We start from the raw sequence: 21708 nt of genomic DNA on the forward strand, positions 1-21708 counted from the left end.
TCTTTTCAATCACAAAGAGTGAAATCCCACCTTTCTCTGGAGCACTCAGACCAACGTCTCTATCTGCCAAAAAATTCTAAGCCAAGTACTATCTGAAAGTATGAGTGCAGCCTTAATTCAGTGATGCATGTAGTACTCCTCTCACAGTATCTGACAGTGAATAGGCAGTTTGCCTCCTTATAGTTTAGCTTTAGTTCTGCTGTCTGCTCTGAAGCTCAGTCCATGTTGTCTGGTGTGACGAGTCTGCTGCAACACTTAAAATTAGTTCATTTTAACTAGGAACTAATTTAATGATTTAATGAGAGAGATACAGATCCAGACACTTTCCAGTGGCTAACAGGCGTTAGCACCTGGCTTGATTAAACCAACACTTTGTTATGTTTTTCTTTAAGCAGCAATACCTGTCTTGGCAAAAATGAGGGACTCACATTTGGAGAAGGTCATTCAGAATCATCTTGTAACTTACATTAAAAAAAACAAAGAAAAAAAAACATGTTTACAAATCTATTATAACACTCCTTCAAAAAGGCAGAGTGTGGCAAAAGATTTTGATTGTGACACAGCCGACTTGGAACAATCTGGAGCAAATACAAAGAAAGTGGGAAGATCATAAAAGGAAAACAGGTGTCAGGACAGGAGAAAAAAAAGATCAACCAGCTCTCACTCCTAAAGAGGAAATGTCATAGTGGGCTAAAGAGACGCATGCAGTGGACTGTGGGAGATTGGAGGAAAATGATGCTCAGTGATGCTGGTGCAGTTTCAGAGGAACATAAAGATGACTGAGTGATGAAAAGAAGCAATTAAATGACCACGGGAGGCACTTTTCTCACTCCATCGATAGAAAGTACATTTGGAAGGAGGGCAGAAAAATGACTGTGCTGACCCAAGTCAAGTTTCTCATTTTTGTTGAGGACACTGGAAGAGTGATTCTTTGACTAAGAGGCTAAATCTAGTAGTGGCACGCACTCAGAAATCATTTGATCCTTGGCTCATGCGCATTTAACTGTAAAACTACCTAAATGTGAATTTGGAAACACTGCTGTGGTTTATTTGAGTCATTTATTCTGAGTGCATGCTGAACCACAGGCTGTCCTGTGACTTCATGGCCATCTTTGCGGTACTCTGTGCAGGTGTACATCAGAGAGAGCTTTTTAATCAACCAGAATCCAAGTGCCTGCTCCGTACCTGCAGTCTGCACACAGCCTCCATATAAGAAAAGACAATCAGTCTACCTGTAACTGAGTTCACTAGTAAGTGTTTTACTGTGCACATTAGTCAACGATGCAGTGTATACTGGGATGGAAAGATTCACCTTCTCTGACACCCGACGTGTTAAAAATGACAGAGACAAACCAGTCATCCTCGTCTGCACGTTCAAGAGCTCAGTGCAGTTTAAAAAGTGAGTCAGTGTTTATTATCACCAGTAAAAACATGACAGCACCACACTTAAAAAACTTTTTCAAAATCATCTGGAAAACCTCACTTTAAGAAACATGTTCATCCTCAGATTTCACAGATTCACTGGTGCATGCTTCAGAGTCTTTCTTCTGAGACAAAGTTTAATTCCAACTTGAGAAAACAAGCAAATGCAGCTCAGAAGTATCCATCAATCCAAGGTCTTCATGAACAGTTGTAGAGAGAACGAGTGCAAAGACGCTCCCGACATTAGTAAACACTGTACACTGACAGAGCCAGTACAACATAGCAACGACGGTGCAACTGTGTGCGCCACAAACCTCGTTCACTCATTTGTGTTAGTTTGAGCACGGGGAAACACTGTACACTGATCACTCATTCACACACTCACACACACAAACTCACTGTTGAAGATTAAAAGTCTTTAGGTGCTACAGAGAAAATACAGAGCAGTGTTTGAATGGCAGTGAGCGTGTCTGCAGGACATACTCAACAAGGCCGCTGTGCTTCTCAGATTTCAAACCACTGAAAACTTGCTCAGCTGCACACATTCATTCATAATGTAATCATGTCACAGGAAATACAGAGGACTGCAAATGCACTCTGAAATGTTAATCAACCAGGTGTCCATTAGAGCTGAATCCAAGCCCAAAAAGTAGATCTTTGATGCTTATTTTCTTGGTGCTGAGTAAATCACTTTGACGTCACAGTTCACTGTACAGTCTGCCACACAGGCTGCTTACTGGGCAGTCATGTCCACATCCTCTGGTGACAAGCTGCACTGCTGCAGAGGTGAATAAATAGATCGTGTGTGGAGAGCTGCTAATGCTGTGACATCAACCAGGACTTTTAGAAAGTAGCATGAGTAATTCAACTTCATTTTAGCAAATGATTCTTTACTACCGAACAATTCAGGCTAAACTCAGCCTACGCTGCACCTGTTTCTGTAGGAACTGGAAAATCTCTTATGAAGAAAAAAAAATCATGAACAAATAAAGCCTAACACTGCAAAAGCCTGAAACCTCCATCACATCATTGATTATTCAATACTGCAGTGAACATATTCTTTGCTTTCATTTCATTTTGCTGGATTTCTGAGGAAAATGACTTAAGTAAACATGGCAGCTCTTAGTTTGATTTCTTACTGGAATGGTTTGACTCATAAGACACTAAAGACACACACACACACACACACACACACACACACACACACACACACACACAGTCTCTGTGTTTGTATGTCATTAGGAAGCACTGTAATTGTCTGTGTTCAGACCGGAGTGGTGCACTGTGGGGGGGTTTTAACCACACCACTCACAATGATTCAGAGTGTGTGACACGCTGCTTCGTCTTCAGAAATCTTGGTCCTGTGTGGCACTTCAGCCTCGGCCACTCTCAGAGTTTCTCCTCCTGGAAGAATAGAACAGAAATAAACATGAAGGCAACAAAACTATTAACTTCACATTAAAGAAAATATTAAAAAGTTGTCCATCAGTCCATGATTAGAGAAAAATATTCATCTGTGTGATGTTATTTGCCACTACTGTGTTCTGCTGCTTTTAATGTGGTTCCATATGTACACAGACATTGCTGGTGCTCTTATTATTATGGGAACTTCACCATCATAATGTTGTGTAGAGCCTGCTGGCTGGTGCTGCTTTTGTTTGGGCTGTTTGTCGATTTAAATGTGCAGGTGTGCATTTGTCATTCACAGCTGTTCACAGATTACACAGCATCATCTTAACGATATAACTGCTGTCATCACTCTTATTATGAGCAGCAACACAAACAATAATTTATTTAATAACAATCTAAATAAACTGCACTTAGATTAATTGGACTAATTCTCTACAACCCTGAGTGAAACACAGTACGACTGTAAACTGACATGAGGGGCAGCATCGACACCTGCAGGCAGAAAAGACAACAGCAGTAAGGTGTGAGAGGCTGGAGCAGGACTGTGACCAAACTGCAGTGTGAACTGAAACATCACTCAGAGGACTATACAGCTAACTGTATAAGTCATGGGCGGGAGATAGAGGGCAGATCAGTAGTGCTTTAATGGTCTGGGAAAAATCATGTGCCTCTCAACCTGAATAAGGCCAGGGAGATGGTGATCCAGGACAGCTATCCATGCCCTGTGTACATCCCGAGAGGCTCAACTGGAAAACCAACACAGAGGCTGGATACAAGAAAGGGACGAGCAGCCTCCGTTTCCTAACATCATTCTACACGTGCAGCATAATGTTGGAGATTTCCTGTCAGTGGGTTGTGGTGAGCTCAGTGTCCTCTGCTGTGGTGTGCAGGGGCAGCAGCATCAGCGCTGGTGAAACCAACAAGTGACCAGGATAATAAATGATGAGGAAGGCTGGCTCTGTGTTGGCTGTTATGGACTACAAACAGGATACACATCACCCTCTCTAACGCGCTGAATCAGTGCGGCTGCTGTAAGGACGGATACAGGAAATCATTTACCCCACATAACTCTTTATAATAAAAATGGACACGATTTTAATGTTTTGGTAACATTACATTTCCTGTTTACTTAGTTGATTTTTTAATAATATTAGTACTGCCACCATTATACTCCGGCCTGTGGAGCCTGTTCATGCGTGTTCATTTATCATAAATCTTTTTATCTTCATTACATAACTGTATATAGTGAGAAGGCAAAACGGGTCCTCATAAACAGCAAAGAGGTGAATAACAAAACATGTATTCATTGTATAACAAAATAATCAGTTACTGTCACTGTTTGATCAGCACTTATTCACACATGACATCATCACATTCCTGTGATCCCTGAGTGTCACTGCACTGATAACTGAAAAATGCATTTACAAAAAAACAAAAACAAAAAAAACATACACATAATGTACACACAACACACACACACAACACTGCAGCTTTTCTTTGTTGTTTTTGTTTTTTTAAATATATGTAACCTGTAAGTATTTGCGCGTCATAACGTTTCTTCCAGACTGATTCACGCATCCAGGGTTTGGGAACATACACTGATAGAAAACAATCGTTAGCATTGTTTTCTATCTAACGTTCACACACTGAGCAACTTTCGGGTTAGTATCTTGTCCAAGGAGATTGGCATGCAGACTGGAGCAGCCAGGGATTGAACCACCAACCTTCCAATTAGTAGATGATCTACCTCCTGAGCTGCAGCCACCACCAACATTATTACAACATATAAAATAACATCTATGAGTTACAGAGAGCAGGACTCTGAACAGCTGCTCAGAACACTCTGACTTGTTGAAGTCTTTGACTGGGATCGTGGAAAAGGTTCCACCTCAGCACTCCACTCCTGGGAGACCTCTGTGCTCAGGTGGGTAATGATGATAGACCTGGAGCCCACGCAGAAACTGGAGGAACAGCAAAGTCTAAACCAGAGTCTGCTGTGTTATTAGACTTCTGTGCAGGCAGGGGTTTGAGCTTGAGGTTTGCTCAGAAGTGTTCCTGGTAGCAGAGAACCTTAGGCTAATGGTCAGTGATAATATTGGGACTTGGGTGAAGAAAGAAGCAGCGCTGTAAAATATGAAAGTTACATTTTTCTTCTCTTCTTGTTTAAGGTCTATAACCTGCAATATAAAGCACCTCGAGGGGACAGTTGTTGTGAAGTGGCACTAATGAAATAAAACACAATTGTATAAACTGATCACAACTTAGTGGTAAGTTGAATGAGCTGGCAGGGAAGGCTGCTAAACAGAACTGGTAAACCCAAGCGAATAACAGGGGTAAACTGAGAGAGGTCCTGTCTGTGAGGTCTTTTTGGATTTCTCTTGCATACTGGGGGCAGTTGGGGACATGGGGTCCAAATGGCCATTTTCAAGACCTTCATTACCAAACCAGTGGGCAAGAGCTAAAGCCATATGATCATTTGTGCCTGTCGTGGTGGTAACCTACAGACCCACTAGTGGCCAGTGGCAGTGAGGGAATAAATGAGGCTGGTATGGGCTTCCCAGGCTTGGTTGACCTCAAGAATCTCCTGAGGTAGCAGATGGGTATTGGAGGATTGGCCTGTGGCTTTGGCAGTTGCAGAAGCAAAACCTGGGAAGAGGGACTTTCAGCTAGCCTGAAGGCAATTCTGGCAAGTTGTGGGAGGACTAAATAACATCTAGTGGTGAATAGTATGTTTATGACTGAAAAGCCCGAGTTGTGATAAAAACCACACACACAGTGAAGAAGTTATGAAGTGTAACTTTGAGGTTAACAAATATGGATTGCTCTAACAGACAGTCAGTGTGGCATACTGAGACATTCCTCAACATACCTGGGATGAGTGTCTCCTGGTACCTCACAGTTAGGCAGGCAGGTGTTTCCATGTGCTGACAAAGGCAGTGGGGATCAGTGAATAAGGTACAGTGGTGATGGAGTTCCAACTATCTGACGTGGGATCGTAACAGTCCAGTGTTTTACACCGCTGCGTCCCAAAATAACCTCCAACCACATAAAGCTTATTTCCCGAAGCCACGGCATGGCAGCTCATCCGTTTGGACGTCATGTCGCCCACTCGAGTCCACTGATTGGCTTCACAGTCAAAGCGATAAGCAGAGGCAGCTGTGAATTCTGTGTCGCCACCCATGATAAAGATCTGGCTTCCCAAGACAGCAGCTGCCGTGTAGCGCCAGGGCTGAGGGCACTCGGCAGCGATGTTCCAGCGGTTTCCTACGGGGTCATAACACTGGACCTAGAAAGTAGCAAGCAGGAAATTATACAGCTACAGTGCCATCGCCCGACAGCACAACACTAAGATTAAATATAGTATTGGTCTTTTACATCTTTATTACACAATGACTGAAACAAAGAACAATAACTGGTCTTTCAAAGAAAAGTATAATCAACAAAATTCATACAGTATTGGTAGAGATGCTTCAGAGAGGCAGGTAAGTAACAAAGTGGACTAACCTTGGAGGCTTTGTCTCTGTGTATGGTGGTCCCCCCAAAAACAAAGAGTTTGACTTTGGCAGAGACCACAGCAGCGTTACTGACGCCATCTCTTAGTGGAGCCATCATGGTCCATTTGTTACTGAGAGGGTCATACCGCTCCACCTGGTAAAGAAGTTTGATACACTTAACACTTTAGTTTCATGTCCCTGTAAAGTTGGATCATAAAACAGTAAAATGCAAACTGAGCTTCTGCTGCACATGGTAAAGCTGTTCTTCACTCTTCTTGCCAACAGACAGTCTTTAAACTTGGCAGGAGTGTTATGGACGACCTGCAATACACCTGGTTTTGGTAATCTGGTCAGGTTTAAGGTAATCTGGTTTAAGGTAATCTGGTTATCAATGTACAGCTAACCTGAGAGCATCCCTCTGCCCCTTTTTGAGCATTAACACCGTTACGTCCTGGTGCTTTGAACCCTGATGTGACAGTGGGATTTGGATGAACTAAAACTGAACAAAGCTGTCTTGTCGGCAGACTGATTGCCTTTTAGTTTACTTCTCTCTGGTATCAGATCTGTTATAAACCAAACTCTTCAATGTCTGTCAAAAATACTGATTAGTTATTAATCGTCTGAAGAAATGTTTGTCTTCTTCTACACTTTGTACAGATCAGCTGTTTTGCACACATTTCAGGTTTATATGGTGGAATAGTTTGGAAACATGCAGCTCATCTGGATAAACCCTGTGCTCCACCCTGCCCAATAAAACATGTTTACATTGCCTATAAATCTTTATTTTAACACCTGTCAAAGTGCAATTTTATCACTGTCATTTATTATTATAATTTAACTAAACTATTCTGTAAGACTTTAACAGAGAATGCACTTTTGTGTAAAGCACCACTTTCTGCAACTTCCTGCCAGTTTAAAGTCATCGCAACTTAAGTCTGTGTAGAAAAATGCATATATGCTTTTGTGGCTGGCTGTGAAATTTACAGAACAAATAAACTGTACATAAACATACATAACCTGTCAAAAAAAATCTGCACTCAGTTAGAAATAAATAATTGTTTATTTCAGTTTTAGGTAGAAGTCATTGCTTTTCAGACCTGTTTCAGAGAGACAGATGGTGAGGCAGGGAAGACACCAGCTATGGCTGTATGCCCTCCAACAACATACAGACTGTTCTCCAGCTCAGCTGAACCATGGCCAAACCTGTGGAAGGGAAGCAGCACCTTGCGTGAACTTCAGTCAGTGATGGGTTTGCGATGGTGCCCTTTGTATTAAGCACTTTGTAATGCAATCCACTATATGGCTAAAGTAAGTTTAAACACTTTTTTTATACACCACGTCTATTCACACAAACTATACTTCTACCAGTGGCACTTGAACTATTAACCTAAGTTGCATCCAGAACTCATTTTATCCTGGAGCTCCTTAGAAAGCTTTGGCATTTGCCACAGTTCAAGACATGTCTGCCATGTTTACAATCATGCTAACACTTTTCAGTCCTTTCAAACATAATAGGATGAAGTGAATGAAACGCAGTCTGAAGCACAGATTCTTCCATGAAGCTACAGGCATGGATCATGAAGCGAGAAACAAAAGCTGTATCTCGTCTTTGCTGAATATCTGGTTGGGAACGGTGACACAAAAATAAACGCTGCAGCAGGAAAAATTGCCTTTTAAGTGATTTCTGGTTCAGTGCCAAGAGCAACTTCTGCTTTGTGATAATTTCTTATTGTTAAACCATTGCCAAGTATAATATATACAACTCTAGAATCTCACTTTGCTTTGGGCAAAACATTTAGACCAATAAATGTCCATTTACACTCCAAATTTCACTGCAAAACTACCCTAAAAGTTGGACAGTACTATTACATTACAGTTTGCTCTGATCCGGCATTTCCTATAAAGCAACAAACAGCATACCTGGCTATTAGCATGGGTGCTCCTTTAGACCACTCTTCATGGACGGTGTCGTAGATCCAGACGTCTTTAGAAACTCCATTCTCTGATCCTCGACCTCCTGTCACATAAACCTTACAACCAATGGCGCAGGCACTGAACTCCTTTCTAGGGCTGGGAAGGTCTGCCTTCGGTATGATCTCCTTGGCTTTATGATCAACCTATAGATTTGACATAAATATGTGAACATCAGAAGTGGCCCAGTTGTTGCAGTCAACATAAAATGAGACAGAGGATGAGAAACACATAAAGATGAACTGGTGAATTAAATAAAGCTGAGTTAAAATTCCCTCCGAATTTGTTTCCATGTTCACAAAGGAACACGAAGACAGGGTTATGTCGATGTATTATGAGGTAAGGATTGATGATGGCCAAAGTTAATCCCCATAGCTCACCAATCAACGGGATCTCATTTCCCCACTGATATATTAAATTAGTATTGTCATTGTGCTGAGATTACATTCAATCAGCAAGGAGAGTTTTTGTTGTGAACGCCCGACTGTGTCGGGGTTGAGATGGAGAAGATCACAGCAGAGACAGGACAGATGTTTTACACAGGAGAAAAAATTAAATACTGGATGAATTAGTAGATCTATGGGCGTAAGCCTAAAATCAAAGAGTTGTTAAATGTCATGGCTTATTAACATAGCAGTTCAACTCATATCCAGCCACTCATGTTCACAAATTACAAATCAGTGTAACCAACTGTTGTATGTCAACGTGCAAATGTTTCTTCATTCTAGAATGAAAAATAAACTCTGGTATGCGTGTTCCTCTTTCAACCAGGCAAGAAAAGAGCTGTGCCAGTGTCAGCCTGAGAGAAGTGACACTGACAGTGCATTACATGAAATCACACCACACAAGCAGAAAAGTCCTTTTACCTGATATATCTTGTCACACATGAAGGTTTGGCCTCCAAGTATAAGTAGCGTATGTCCTGCCTTGCGTGGTCGGGCACAAGGACTAGTCACTACTCCATCATTCTGAAGGATTTTCTTCTTACACTGCATTGCCTCTTCTACTATGGACCTGCAGAACAGTCAGCACATCAGCTGATCCTTACTGATAGGGTGGAGAGTCTGACAAAACCACAGCTGCTAGAAGATTTCTGTGTTTAAATTCACACTCCTATAATTTCTCAAGAATGTTTTAATAATATTTGAAAAATATAAATAGTAACAATAAAAAAAATGGTAACACAAAAGGAAACTGATAGATGGGAATCTATATCAACGCAAGTCTTGTGAAGCAGTCACGGAGTCCGACATGATCTCCTCTGTGGTTTCATATAAGTGATACTGAAATGTTTTGTTTGTGCTTGGTTGATGTAAAAGCCTGTATGCAGACAGGTTGTGATACCTGCAATCACCGTGCAGGACATCGGTTTCATGCTCTGTATTAGAACTATATTAAACTGTATCGTCTTCATCAAATACAGTTTGAATGAATAACTAAATAAAAGCAGGAATCAATGACATTCTTGGCTCTTTCTAAGGTAGAGTAGTTGCTGTCAGTTTTGAGAAACACCATTTTTGATTAAACCTGGGTTCAGGTGGTCCATGGCACCAGCTCACAGGGTGTCACAGATCTGTGATGATCGAGTCACAGTCACAAGGATGCTCAGGCTCAACTGTGTAATACCTTTCGAAAAACATTTTGGCTTGGACTTGGAGACATTTCAGACAATTAGTATTCAAGTGATGGAAAAATAATATCATTGTAAAACTGCATGAACCCAGTTTTAAGATTGGGCTTCAAACTCTGTTTCTGATAGAGCCTACGATTAGGGCAGGATCAAGGGGCCCTGGGAAGATGCTTTAGCTACACTGCTGAGGGACTTCCCATGATGCACTCTACCACTTTCACTCCTTTCCTCTTCTCACTTGTGTGTATATGCCACTATTGCATGATATTGTTATTAACCATCATCTTCTCTCTTCCATTCATTTTTTGTGGTCTGCTCCTCTTTTACATCTTTATTACCTTTTAAGCCTAAGAAACTTCTTGGCCTGTAACACTTTTCACTCAGTCAGACCCACCTCATATGAAAAGCTAGTATTGGATGTGAAAGCTTAAATCTGAGGTGAAACAAAGTGAAATAAAGAGAAGACACAAAGTTTACATGGTTTTGGTCTTATGAGCCTACCTGCTCCTCTTGTCAGCCATAATCAGCTCCTCACAAGCTACAGCCTCCAGCAGACACTCCGAGGGCAGCAGAGCCAACCTTATGCCTGTCAGCAGCTCCGGCAAATGAAGACGCCGACCCTCCAAGTCGTATCGAACCCACCGCATCACAGAGTTAAACACAACCTGCCATGAGTCAAATCACCAGCCAACATCAATTTATGGTTTCCAACACTGTACGAGGTTTGGTTGCTATTTAGATGACAAATCACTTCCAAACACAGATCAGTACGCTCTGAAGGAACTACAAAGAACACGCCACAGACACAGGAGAGTCCCCGCGAGTGACGACACTCACCTGTTCATCTTCTATCTCCAGCTCGTCACTCAGAATCAGCTCCAGCAGCTGGTCTTTGGACAGATTGTAGAAATCCTCAGACTCTCTCACCTGAAAGCACACACACTCATGTTATATGCAACATATACACTCTCTCACACAAACACACACACACACACTTTATTTAAAAAACGTACATAAAGTAAAACCTTTTGAGCCTTTGTTTCCATTTTGATCATTCTGGTTTATAGTGCATGAAAACCACAAATCCTCCATCTCAGATTATTAAAATATTCCACAGGATCAATCCCCCCAAAAATCTGAAACATATGTTCATTTGTTCACTTGGTATTTAAAAAAAAACAAAAAAAACAAAAACTTAGAGAAAACAAGAATAGTCGTCTTTACCGTCTCATAGTGCACCAGACACATCCTCCACGACAGCTCGTACAGTCTTTTACACTGATGAGCATCTGATAACAGCATCATTCCCAAGCAGTTGGACGCGTGCAGGTTTTTTTCTAAGAACTCTGCTGCTGCATCCCGAATATCGTGGAACTGCAGCATGTCGCCAGCCTCCAACAATGACTCTGCGTTCTCCTCATTTATGATCACTCGGGAAGAGTAGGCAAAGTCCAACAGAAGCTCCAGGACCTAGCCAAGTAGACCATTGGAAAAATCAGCCATGCACATTACAGGACAGCGTGATACACTGCCTACACACTAAACGTGTGCACATGTACTGGTGAATTTTAAGGGATCAAAGAATGGAAGAAAAGAGGGCGCAGGTGGTTTTTATTATGGCTGTTTGCATTTGTGTGCTATACATGTAGCATTCAATGCATGCCTGCTACCTCAGCCAGGTCTCCATTGGGAAAGAGATTTTGATCCTAGTTTGAAATCTTCCTAAACTAAATCCTAATAAATTAGAATAACAATAATGTTTCGGTGTCACCTGAGCCAAATCGAATTACAAGGACAATCTGAAGCCATTACCTAAACAGGATGATAGCTGATACCTGATAGCTGAAGGACATGCCTCCCATTCCACTTTTAGAAACTAAGAACAACAAGTAAAACTGCAGTCTGAGAGCAAAGCTCTGCTGGGATAACAGGATACTATAAGGTCTTTGACACATGATGAACCCTGATCACTTCCTCTTGCAAAATTTGTTTGCAGGAGGAAGAAATTTAATCTGAATTCTGGATTTAAGGAGCCTGTGAAGACTAGCTAATATGGGAGACAGATGATCCCTCTTTCTCATCCCCGCTCCACTAAAAGCTTTCAGAGCAGCACAGTAGTAAGGAATGAGTCAGTCCACGGTGAAGTGGCAGAGGAGGTTATGAGATCCCTCATGATTCTGACCATATTGCAGATGAAAGCCTGCTGTCCTTCTGATTTGTTTAATGTGAGAGAAAAAGGACCTGCTGTGAAGTGGTTCAACCCTCTCTGTCCTCAACTCTTTACATATATATTTCTTTACACTTACATATCCTGTCCTCTAAAGATTAAACTTTAAGGCATACAAAATTAAATAGCATCGGACTTCAGGTTCATTTTATTGGATGTAGCTCAGGAGGTAGGGCAAGTTATCTACTAATTGGAAGGTTGGTGGCTCGATCCCTGGCTCCTCCAGTCTGTGTGCTAAATATCCTTGGGCATGGTACTAACCCCAAGTCGCTCTCAGATGCATCCGTCACAGTATGAATGTGGGTGAATGTTAGACAGAAAGCACTTGTGCAGGAAAAGCATAGAGAAATAGTGTTTGTGTGAATGGGGCAAGTGCTTTGAGTGCTCAGGCAGAGCTATATAAGATTATATATAGATATTTTTGTTTGTTTTTTTAATGAAAAGAACTCTGACAACAAAGAGCTACCAGAGTAGTACCTCAGGGTGTATACTGTCTCTGAAATTGACGTCAGTGTCCAGGCTTTCTCGCAGCCCTCCGCTAAACATGGCTTCAAAATAACGACTACATGCTGCCAGGACAGCCCTGCAGAACACAAAAGCAGATGACCAGAGTGAAAGTCACAGGTTAGAAAAAAAGCAAAAGGGGTCATCGAAAAAGACACTGCCAGTGTGAGCTTACCTGTGGCATGGGAAAGAGCGATCGCCGGCCCACAGAGTGACGTCAGTAAACATGCATTGTTTTCTCATGGTGTTCAAATGGGTCAGGACACTGTCAGGATGTGAAGGCTTGTGGAACAATGAGATGTTCATGGAGCCTGTGCTAGTGCGGGATTTCCGATTCTCATGGACAGTCACCGACATGGCAGCTTTGCTTGGTACCTACAGCACTCTCTCCTATACTGCAATAAAAACAGGGGGAGACAAAGGAAAATAATGTCACACTGTAGACACAGCTGGGATTAGCAGTATAGGTGCATGTATATAAGTGGTCACAGTTCTGTGCAGAATACACAAAAACTAAATGCACCTGAAGCAAAGATCTAACCATAACATCACATTTCTTACAGCAATGTTCACATAATGGTGCTCTATATTGCCAAAAGTATTCACTCATCCAAACAACCGTTCCAATCACTTTCATGACCACAGGTGTATAAAATCAAGCATCTCAGCACACAGACTGTCGCTACAAACATTTGTGAAAGAATGGCCCACTCTCAGGAGCTCAGTGAATTCCAGCGTGGTACCGTGATAGGATGCCACCTGTGCAACAAGTCCAGTCATGAAATTTCCCTGCTACTAAATATTCCACAGTCAGCTGTTAGTGGTGTTATAACAAAGTGGGAGTGACTGAAACGACAGCAACTCAGTCATGAAGTGGTAGGCCACGTAAGATCACAGAGCGGGGTCACAGTCCCCAAATCTCTGCAGAGTCAATCACTACAGACCTGCAAACATCATGTGGTCAAGAACAGCACGAAGAGAGCTTCATGGAATAGGTTTTCATGGCCGATCAGCTGCATCCAAGCTTTACATCACCAAGTGCAATGCCAAGATGCGTTCTCTGGAGTGACGAATCACACTTTTCTGTCTGGCAATCTGATGGACGTGTGCCAGGAAAAATGTACTGACTGCATTGTGCCAAGTGTAAAGTTTGGTGGAGGGGAGATTATGGTGTGGGGCTTTTTTTTCACCAGTTGGGCTCAGTCCCTTAGTTTCAGTGAAAGGAACTCATAATGCTTCAGCATACCAAGACATTTTAGACAATTTCATTTTCCCCAACTTTGTGAGAAAAGTTTGGGGATGGTCCCTTCCTGTTCCAACATGACTGCACACCAGTGCACAAAGCAAGGTCCATAAAGACACGAGTTTGATGTGGAAGAACTTGACTGGCCTGCACAGAGCCCTGACCTCAACAACAGAACACCTTTGAGATGAATTAGGGTGGAGACTGTGAGCCAGGCCTTCTCGTCCACCATCAGTAGCTCACAAAGGTGTTTCTGGTAGAATAGTCAAATATTCCCATAAACACATTGCAAAACTGTGAGGCTTCCCAGAAGAGTGGGAGCTGTTATAGCTGCAAAGGGTGGGCCGACATCATATTAAACCCTATGGATTAAGAATGGGATGTGACTCAGGTTCATACGCGTGTGAAGGCAGACGAACAAATACCTTTGGCAACACAGTGTATCTGTGCCCTGAACGAGTTCTTCTGAGTGTACTCCGGGATCCCAGAGCGTTGAGGAAATGTTCTAAACTGTCTCTTAAGTTTGAAAGGATTGGCTCATGGGACCAGTATGGGGAACTATTAAACATGTTTAATAAAATGCACTTATGCAATAGTGACAGCTGTAGATGAGTACCACTCTGAGATATCTGGAAAGTAACAAAACATGTTGAGGTGTGTTCTTTGATAAACAGACAGCGTGCTCCTAGACTGGCTTGATTTTTTTCCATTTTTATTTATTTCTTATATGGACCATGTACAAAAATAAAGGAGACACTCGCACAGAAAAATATCAAAATGTCGAGTACATGTGTGCAGAATTTTAGAAAGGCAAAAAAAAAAAAAAAAAAAAATGATGTCCCAATCAATCACAATGAGATTAGTGTTGACAAGACTGAGGACCCAAAATGTTTTCATGTTATAAAAGAAAATTAAAAACCAAGTTTTTAAATTATTTGGAAGAACATTCACTTCCTTTAAATGAGACAGCTGAGGGCAAAATAGGTGCCTCACTCTAGGAACCCTAGACCAGCGGTCCCTTTTTTGCACCACGTTTACGCCCGACAATATTTTCAGGTACGGGCCTTTAAGGTGTAGCGGATAAATACAACAAAATAAAACCAGTAGAAGAAGAAGATTTATTCATAACACACGGGAAAAGACCCAGGGAAAGCAAGTTAACAATAAAAACTGATAAAAACCCTGAAAACCATAAATTTCACACCCAAGCCTCAACTCTTGCGGCCCGGTACCAAACGCCTCCGGTCCATGGCCCAGGGGTTGGGGACCGCTGCCCTAGAGTGAGGCACCAATGTGACGTGACAATGGTCAAAGTGAACAGTGAAAGCACAAACTGCATTGTCTTTTTCACCTTTGGGCAACACATTTTAGATTGTGGAGGTCACTCCTCCTTAGAGATGGATAATACCATCCCCGCCGGCCAATCCAGAGGCACTGCACCACACCACATCAGTATTTCAACATCCAGGGCCTTAAAGAAACTCAGGACAAACCTCCTCCACCCTGGAGACCCTGCTAACAAGGAGCTGTTAAACTACCTCAACTACTACGTAACGGGCGAGTTATCCACCTCATCAGTCACCTGATGATTTGCGAGAGTTGCTTTTGAGGGATTATTTTCTGTTCTGCTGGAGGTGGGAATCGAAGATCCTCCATCAGATACTCCCAGCACTCCCTCATTATACATTAAGCCTGTCCAGCATCCTCCTCAACCACCTGCTCCAACTCACTGACAACTCAGCTCCTCTCTTCACCCGATTACAAAACTGGACCTGCAACCTATAGTGTCCTGGTGCCATGTACACTTACGAACACTTTCATATATATATATATTCAAACATGCTGGTCATAATGTGATTAGCTGATTAGCACAGAAATCCAATAACAGAGCACAGCCTTGGATGCAGGCCGTTCCTCCCAGTCACATCGACTCCAGGTCACACTGTTATAGCCCACATTAGTGTCTCCCAGTAGAGCAAGGGAAATGACACCCTGGGTTACTCTAAACACCTAATAAAGTTACTGATGTGAGACTCAATAAATAGAACACAATATAAACACAATTGTTCCTCTAAATTTCACTGCAGACTGATAAACAACAAAGAGCTAAAGATGGTCTTATTACAGTGGTGCTGTGTTAGCCAGTCACAGGAAAATAGGTAGACAGCCCAGACTGGAAGGAATGCTGGGTCAGCATCCCCCATTGCTGCTTGTGTGTGTGTGTGTGTGTCTCTACATTTGCTGACACAGAGTTTTAGAGTAAAGTCATACCCCTTCAGTGACAGGGTGTGTGCATGCAGACTTGACCAGTGTGTGCTATGAATGAACAAAGGATGGAAATGCTAGCACATTCAAACAAAGCATGTTGTGGACAACACAGCAGCGCAGCACAGCTCTCACACACACGTGAGCTTCTGTGTTGTCATCTCTCCCTTTGGGAGGGCCACAGTAATTAGGACTGTTTCTGACACACCTTGCAAGGGGACGATGGTGGATTCTGACTTGGTTTTAGGATTTGAGGTTACAAGATTTTTTTTCTGACTCAGAATGGGTCTTTGAGAGATGATTATACATTTAGCTGTCATCAGTCAACATACAGTAAAGGCAATGCGTCTTTGTTACCTTATATGGCACACATAGCTGTATTTTTTTGTTGTTTCTGACTATTCCACTAATACAGTTTTTAAACAATCCCTGTTATATGAAGGAATATTAGAGCCATAATAAGAAAAAATATATATTATTGTTCATTTTGAAAACAAAATCAAACTTTCAAGATTAAACCTGAAATAATATTTGAGAACAAAGTTGAAATGTGGAGTCGTTTCAAGTCAAACACGTGCTCAAGGCTGTATGCATCTGTATCCTTGCATCTGTCCATTGCAGCCATTTCATTTTGGACAAATCCGACCAACTCCTCCAAGTCTGTGTGGTTTTTTCCCCTTCTGACCGCATGCAGCTTTCTGCACCTTCTCGTCAATGTCCTTATACACATTGGACATTGACGCTGTGTTTATGTGGTAAAACAGAAATAGGTTTAGGTCAAGTTCACATTGCTTAATGCTGATGCTTATAGCTTCATGCAGTAGGGAGGGTGTATGTGGTAGACCAAGACACAAAAAGACAGCTCATCAAGCTGTCTCACTAAGTCATCCACTATGAGCTGTGGCAGATGTTTGACTCAAAACAACTTTAATCTCAACATTTTGACTTCATTCTAAGAATGAACACTAATATTTTTTTCTTAATATGGCCCTAATACTGCATCGTACTATTAACAACAGGTAACTGGTAGATGTTTTCTTTAGCGTTGTTTAAAACAAAGCAGTAACATACCATAGTTAGAGCTGAGGCTTCAGCGGCGGTAATAATAATGATGATTATGTTGATCAGTACTGAGATTAGTTATTGGATCAGGATTATTTTTTGATCTTAGTGAGGTAAACAGGACAATGCCACCTTCCTGCTAACTTACAAATCCTTGAATAAAAATTAATTGGTCCTCTTTATTCACCGAAATTCAGTACGACTCTTAGAAGGCTTCTTTCTCTCCATGCCATCCATACCTGCATGATGGATGCAAATCTTTGTTTGAGTTTGTTTGGTGAGTCACCTTAGCAACCACTGCATTGTTTGGATTTCATCATACTGCATTTTGTGACGCTCTGCTCTGCAGAGCTCGTGGTCTTCTGCTGTGGCAGACATGAGACTTTTGTTTGACTGTCTGTGATATAGAGCACCTCACTGCAGTCAGGAGCACTCAGGTAACCTCAGGCTCTGCAGTGCAGGAAAGCGCTCTGACTGACACATAAAGGCATGTTGTCAGGGACAGCTCTGTGTTCTGCTGGCAGAGCGTGCATTTCCAACACCCCTTGATCACATTTATTAATTGTTTGAACACAAAAATCATGATTGAAATTAAAATTTGATCAGCTGTGCAGCCTGAGGTAATGGTTAGAAGGAAGAATGTATTAAAACATTACTAACAAAAACATATGTGCACTCACCAACTGCCCAGAGGATCTGCCAGTGTAATGCAAGCTTGGCGGCCTGCTCAGCCTGAGTCAACCACCTGTCGAGCTGAGAGGAAGGGAGGGAGGGGTTAACTGATTGTTTGCAGACGTCACGTTTACCTTAATCACCACAGTTTCAAGCATATACACAATGAGCCACAGTACTTGTGCAACATTATGAACTATAAATCATTTTTGATAGTACATTTGGTGAGATATATATATATATATATATATATATATATATACAAAATGCAATAGGAGGGAAGGAATTTTCTTAAAGCAGCTATATTTTAATATTACATTAACACTTAGAGGACCCACTTATGGAAACCCAGAGTTTATTAAACAGATCAAGTAATTCTTGGACTATAATCTTCTGTAAATGACTGAACCACGGTGGGTTGCTCTGGTTGTTCTTTTCTGTTCAACTTTTCACCCCATCTTTACTTCACCAGAGGAGGCTGGTCCACAGAGGCAGGGCGATCGCTCTATGTCCATCTTTGAGAGCAAAATATACGTACAGTGTGATTGGTTCTCATCATCTGAAGTGGTGCACCAGAAATAGAACAATGCACTAGCTGTAGAGCAGCTGCAGCCAGCTGTTAATGCATTTCAGACAATAAGTGGAGGTCCTGCTACTGCACACTCATTAAAAACAGAAGCATGTTGGTATTTACGTGTTACTGCTGGTACATGAAGCAGTGGTGAGTGTATGTTTGGGCAGATGGATCCTTACAGTGTGAAGTGCAGTATTTTAAGTGCAGAAGGTTTTTGCAGGGACTCCAGCGTGGATGGGTGAAAGGGTTTTTGTGCACAGGCTCAGTGTGCTGAATGTGGGTCGGTGTGTCCAGATTAGCTGAGTTTCTTGGACACGTAAAGGCAGTATTGAATCCAGGCAACAGCATGTGTGCCCAACAGAAGGCTCATACCAACTCCACATCCAAACAGCTCACCACACACACACACACACTGTTACACACACACACACACGCACACACCTATCGTTCACCAGTGGAATATCAACACAGAGGCTGAATAGATTGAATGCTTTAAAGAGAGCAGCAGTCAGTAGGCCTGAGCTTGTTTACCCATAACTAACATAGCTGAATCTGTTGCCCTGAGCCACTCTGTGTGTCTGTCTGATTGAGCAAGTGATTCACTGACAAGTAGCCCTCTCCTGGGGGCCGGGTCCATGTTATTACTAGGTTATTAAAATTCCCATTTACCCACCTGGATGTAAAAAGCACACTTCCATGCCTGCTATGAGGAGTAAAGACAATCAAAGGTTTCCTTCTGCACTGTAGCCAGGCTTGGCTTTGTTAGTAACTCTGTGTGTTAAACGGCTTTGACACAAAAGCACAGCCTATTAAACAACTTACCAAAAACTTCAATGTGCTTAGTGAGTAAATACTGACTGATGTCCACATCAGCATGGCCTACCCAGAATTTTTATGTGCAAAAAACTGAAGAAGAAATTAGAAGCCAAAGGTTTCCAAAACGCTTTAAAAAAAAAAAAAAAAAAAAAAAAAAAAAAAAAAAAAAAAAGGTTTTCTTAGAAAACACTCAGGACAAACATGGCGTCACAAAAAGGAAGTAAATAAATCTCAAATGATTTGGAGACAAATGATAAAAGAGAGAGAGAGCTGCTCAGCTGTAAGACACAAGCTACAAACTCTGAGAAAAAGAAACTCTTTAGGTCACATTTATTGAACTTTACGTTTTCTAAATATCCAAATAATTTTCTAGAAAATCAATTGTGAGGTGAGGGATCATTCCTCCTCCTTTCAGCTCCTCCATCTTCCCCCTCCCTACTATCCTCCTCTGTCACACCAACCCTCTGCACATCCTCCTCCACTAAATCCACGAACCTCCTCTGAGGTCTTCCTCTTGCCTGGCAGCTCCATCTTCATCATCTTCTGTCTGATAGATCTACTCTCCCTCACCTCTGTCTCAAACTCTGTCTCTAAGGTCAGAGAGACAAATACAACGTTTCAGAGTTCACAGTGTTGTCTGATACAGCCACTTAACTCTCACAGGCTAATCAATAAAAACAGATAGGTCACATATCACAAAATATACCAATCAAATACATGAAACATGAAACCAAGTCTTCACATGCGCACTCACATCTTTCATGCTGACTCTGTTTCCTGACCCTGGTGCCTGACATGGACCTGCTAACATTAAAGATGTGTGCAGCTCAGCCTGCTTCAATCATTTATCACAAGTTAAATAATTGAGCAACACTGTTGCATAATCGGAGAATATAGTTAGAAAAACAAACGTGGTCCTGAGAGAGTGTGGCGGAGCTTCTGTAGCTTCCGAGGAACAAAGAGCTCCCTGACAGAAGAAGAAAACTTTCACTTTAGTCCAGCAGGATCTGAGGCCACGGAGTTAGTTAGCCGTCAGTGAACATGCCCCCAGTGGGCCACCAGCTCCAGGCTGTGGATGTGCTTAGGCCGGTTCCTGCCTGTGGGGCAGCCGAACATGCACTTCCACAGACCTGTCCGGAATTTCAAATGGGAAAAATCCCGTTCCGCTGGAATGGCACTGGACCAAATGGCTCCCAGTTAGCTTTGCTATTCACCAACTTGGGTGCTGCTGAGAACCTTTGAGAGCAGCCTCCACTTGTCTTAAAGCTGACACAGACACTTCGAGTCCATAAGAATTCGCGAGCTGACCGTACACAGCTTTGCCGCTGAAGCACTGACGCTAATGTGACAACAATAACTGACAAAGCTCCACTCACTCCACGGTCTGCCTCCCACAGCAGTGCCAGAGGGAAGCTCTGCTACTCACATTCACGTCAGCTGCAGGTTAAATCCACGCAGTGTAAAGTTTCATGTCTCCGCTCACGAACAAACATCACACTCCCGTCAAAGCAGCTCAACTACCTCTCCCTGTCCTCCTTCTTCTTCTTCTTCGGTACCTTGGCCCGATGCCTGTCTCACTGGCTGTGGAAGAAAGCCTTCACACTGCAGCGGAACCAACAACCAATGACTTTGGACTGACTCGTTGCTGGCGTTTCTAACACCAATCCACAGCCTCGAGATAAACTCTCAGCCAATAACATTGCACACGGCGAGATTTTAGCGGCGGCGTCTATCGTGACTGGCAGCTACTTAGGCCAATCATCGTCGACGTCGTTGTACGACCCACAAAGCTGGTCCCAATGAAATCCCCCGAACAGCAATCACCAACAAAGAGAGGCGGCTTTAAACACGGTAGCAAAACAACTGCTTGTCGACACTACACTGATTTTAAAATAGTCCCGTGGCTTTAAATCACAGCGACATAGTGGTAACAGACATGACTAATTTGGTGATTTAGCGCAGAGAGTAAATATTGTCATTCCAGTTAACAGTTGCATCACTGCGTGCACTCTCAGTGATGAAACCGCATTAGAGCTGTGAAACTTTAAAGTGGATTCATTTTAACATTAGAGCCTCATGTCTCACAGCCCGATAAAGGAGACGTGGAAACACTGCAGTGTGCCAGTGGTGTTAGTAACAAGCTGCACACAGGAAACATAGTCCCTCAGCTGAGAATCTCTATCAGATTGAATAAAAGCATCAGAGAAAACATGGTGCTCTGAGCCCACTTCAAACTGAATCATCATCTTTTTGTCACAGTGTGATGTGTGTTACTCTCTCAGCTGCAGACTCGCTGCTGTTTATGGTTTGAGAGTAAAGATTGAATAAAAAAGCAGAATTCAAACTTTGCATAAATTAGATGTCGGGTCAGCAAATTTGTGTAGGTGGCCTGTTTTACGGTCACAACAATTTTGATTG

The 21708-nt window shown here is 42.3% G+C and overlaps 1 protein-coding gene across 6 annotated transcripts; it reads right to left on the bottom strand.

Annotated features, from left to right (window-relative positions):
- Positions 1-1558: 1558 nt before the first annotated feature.
- Positions 1559-20978, bottom strand: enc2 (ectodermal-neural cortex 2). 6 transcript variants are annotated; one of them, XM_005454226.4, is made up of 14 exons: positions 20717-20977; positions 19786-19880; positions 17909-17981; positions 12834-13053; positions 12632-12737; positions 11152-11397; positions 10765-10854; positions 10429-10592; positions 9164-9311; positions 8247-8443; positions 7424-7529; positions 6337-6480; positions 5702-6118; positions 1559-2826 (listed from the first exon to the last, which is right to left on the bottom strand). In XM_005454226.4, the coding sequence occupies exons 4-13, from the start codon at positions 13013-13015 to the stop codon at positions 5732-5734; spliced, it is 1770 nt and encodes a 589-aa protein (XP_005454283.1). In that variant the 5' UTR covers positions 13016-13053; positions 17909-17981; positions 19786-19880; positions 20717-20977; the 3' UTR covers positions 1559-2826; positions 5702-5731. The 6 variants fall into 6 exon arrangements, with proteins under 6 accessions (XP_005454283.1, XP_005454284.1, XP_003449226.1 ...); XM_005454227.4 differs by lacking the exon at positions 20717-20977 and adding an exon at positions 20045-20644; XM_003449178.5 differs by lacking the exon at positions 19786-19880 and having other exon boundaries at positions 20812-20977.
- Positions 20979-21708: the final 730 nt, after the last annotated feature.

The sequence above is a fragment of the Oreochromis niloticus genome, linkage group LG7 (genome assembly GCF_001858045.2).
Source record: "Oreochromis niloticus isolate F11D_XX linkage group LG7, O_niloticus_UMD_NMBU, whole genome shotgun sequence".
NCBI classification, from domain to species: Eukaryota; Metazoa; Chordata; class Actinopteri; order Cichliformes; family Cichlidae; genus Oreochromis; species Oreochromis niloticus.

What these genes read in the sequence shown, in the direction of transcription:
- enc2 (XM_003449178.5), bottom strand. Translation starts at nt 13,015, where the DNA reads ATGTCGGTGACTGTCCATGAGAATCGGAAATCCCGCACTAGCACAGGC. An exon ending in GCACCCATGCTAATAGCCAG is followed by an intron (nt 7,530 to 8,246) that starts GTATGCTGTTTG and finishes TCCCTTCCACAG; the next exon opens with GTTTGGCCATGGTTCAGCTG. An exon ending in CATCTGTCTCTCTGAAACAG is followed by an intron (nt 6,481 to 7,423) that starts GTCTGAAAAGCA and finishes CTTCTTTACCAG; the next exon opens with GTGGAGCGGTATGACCCTCT.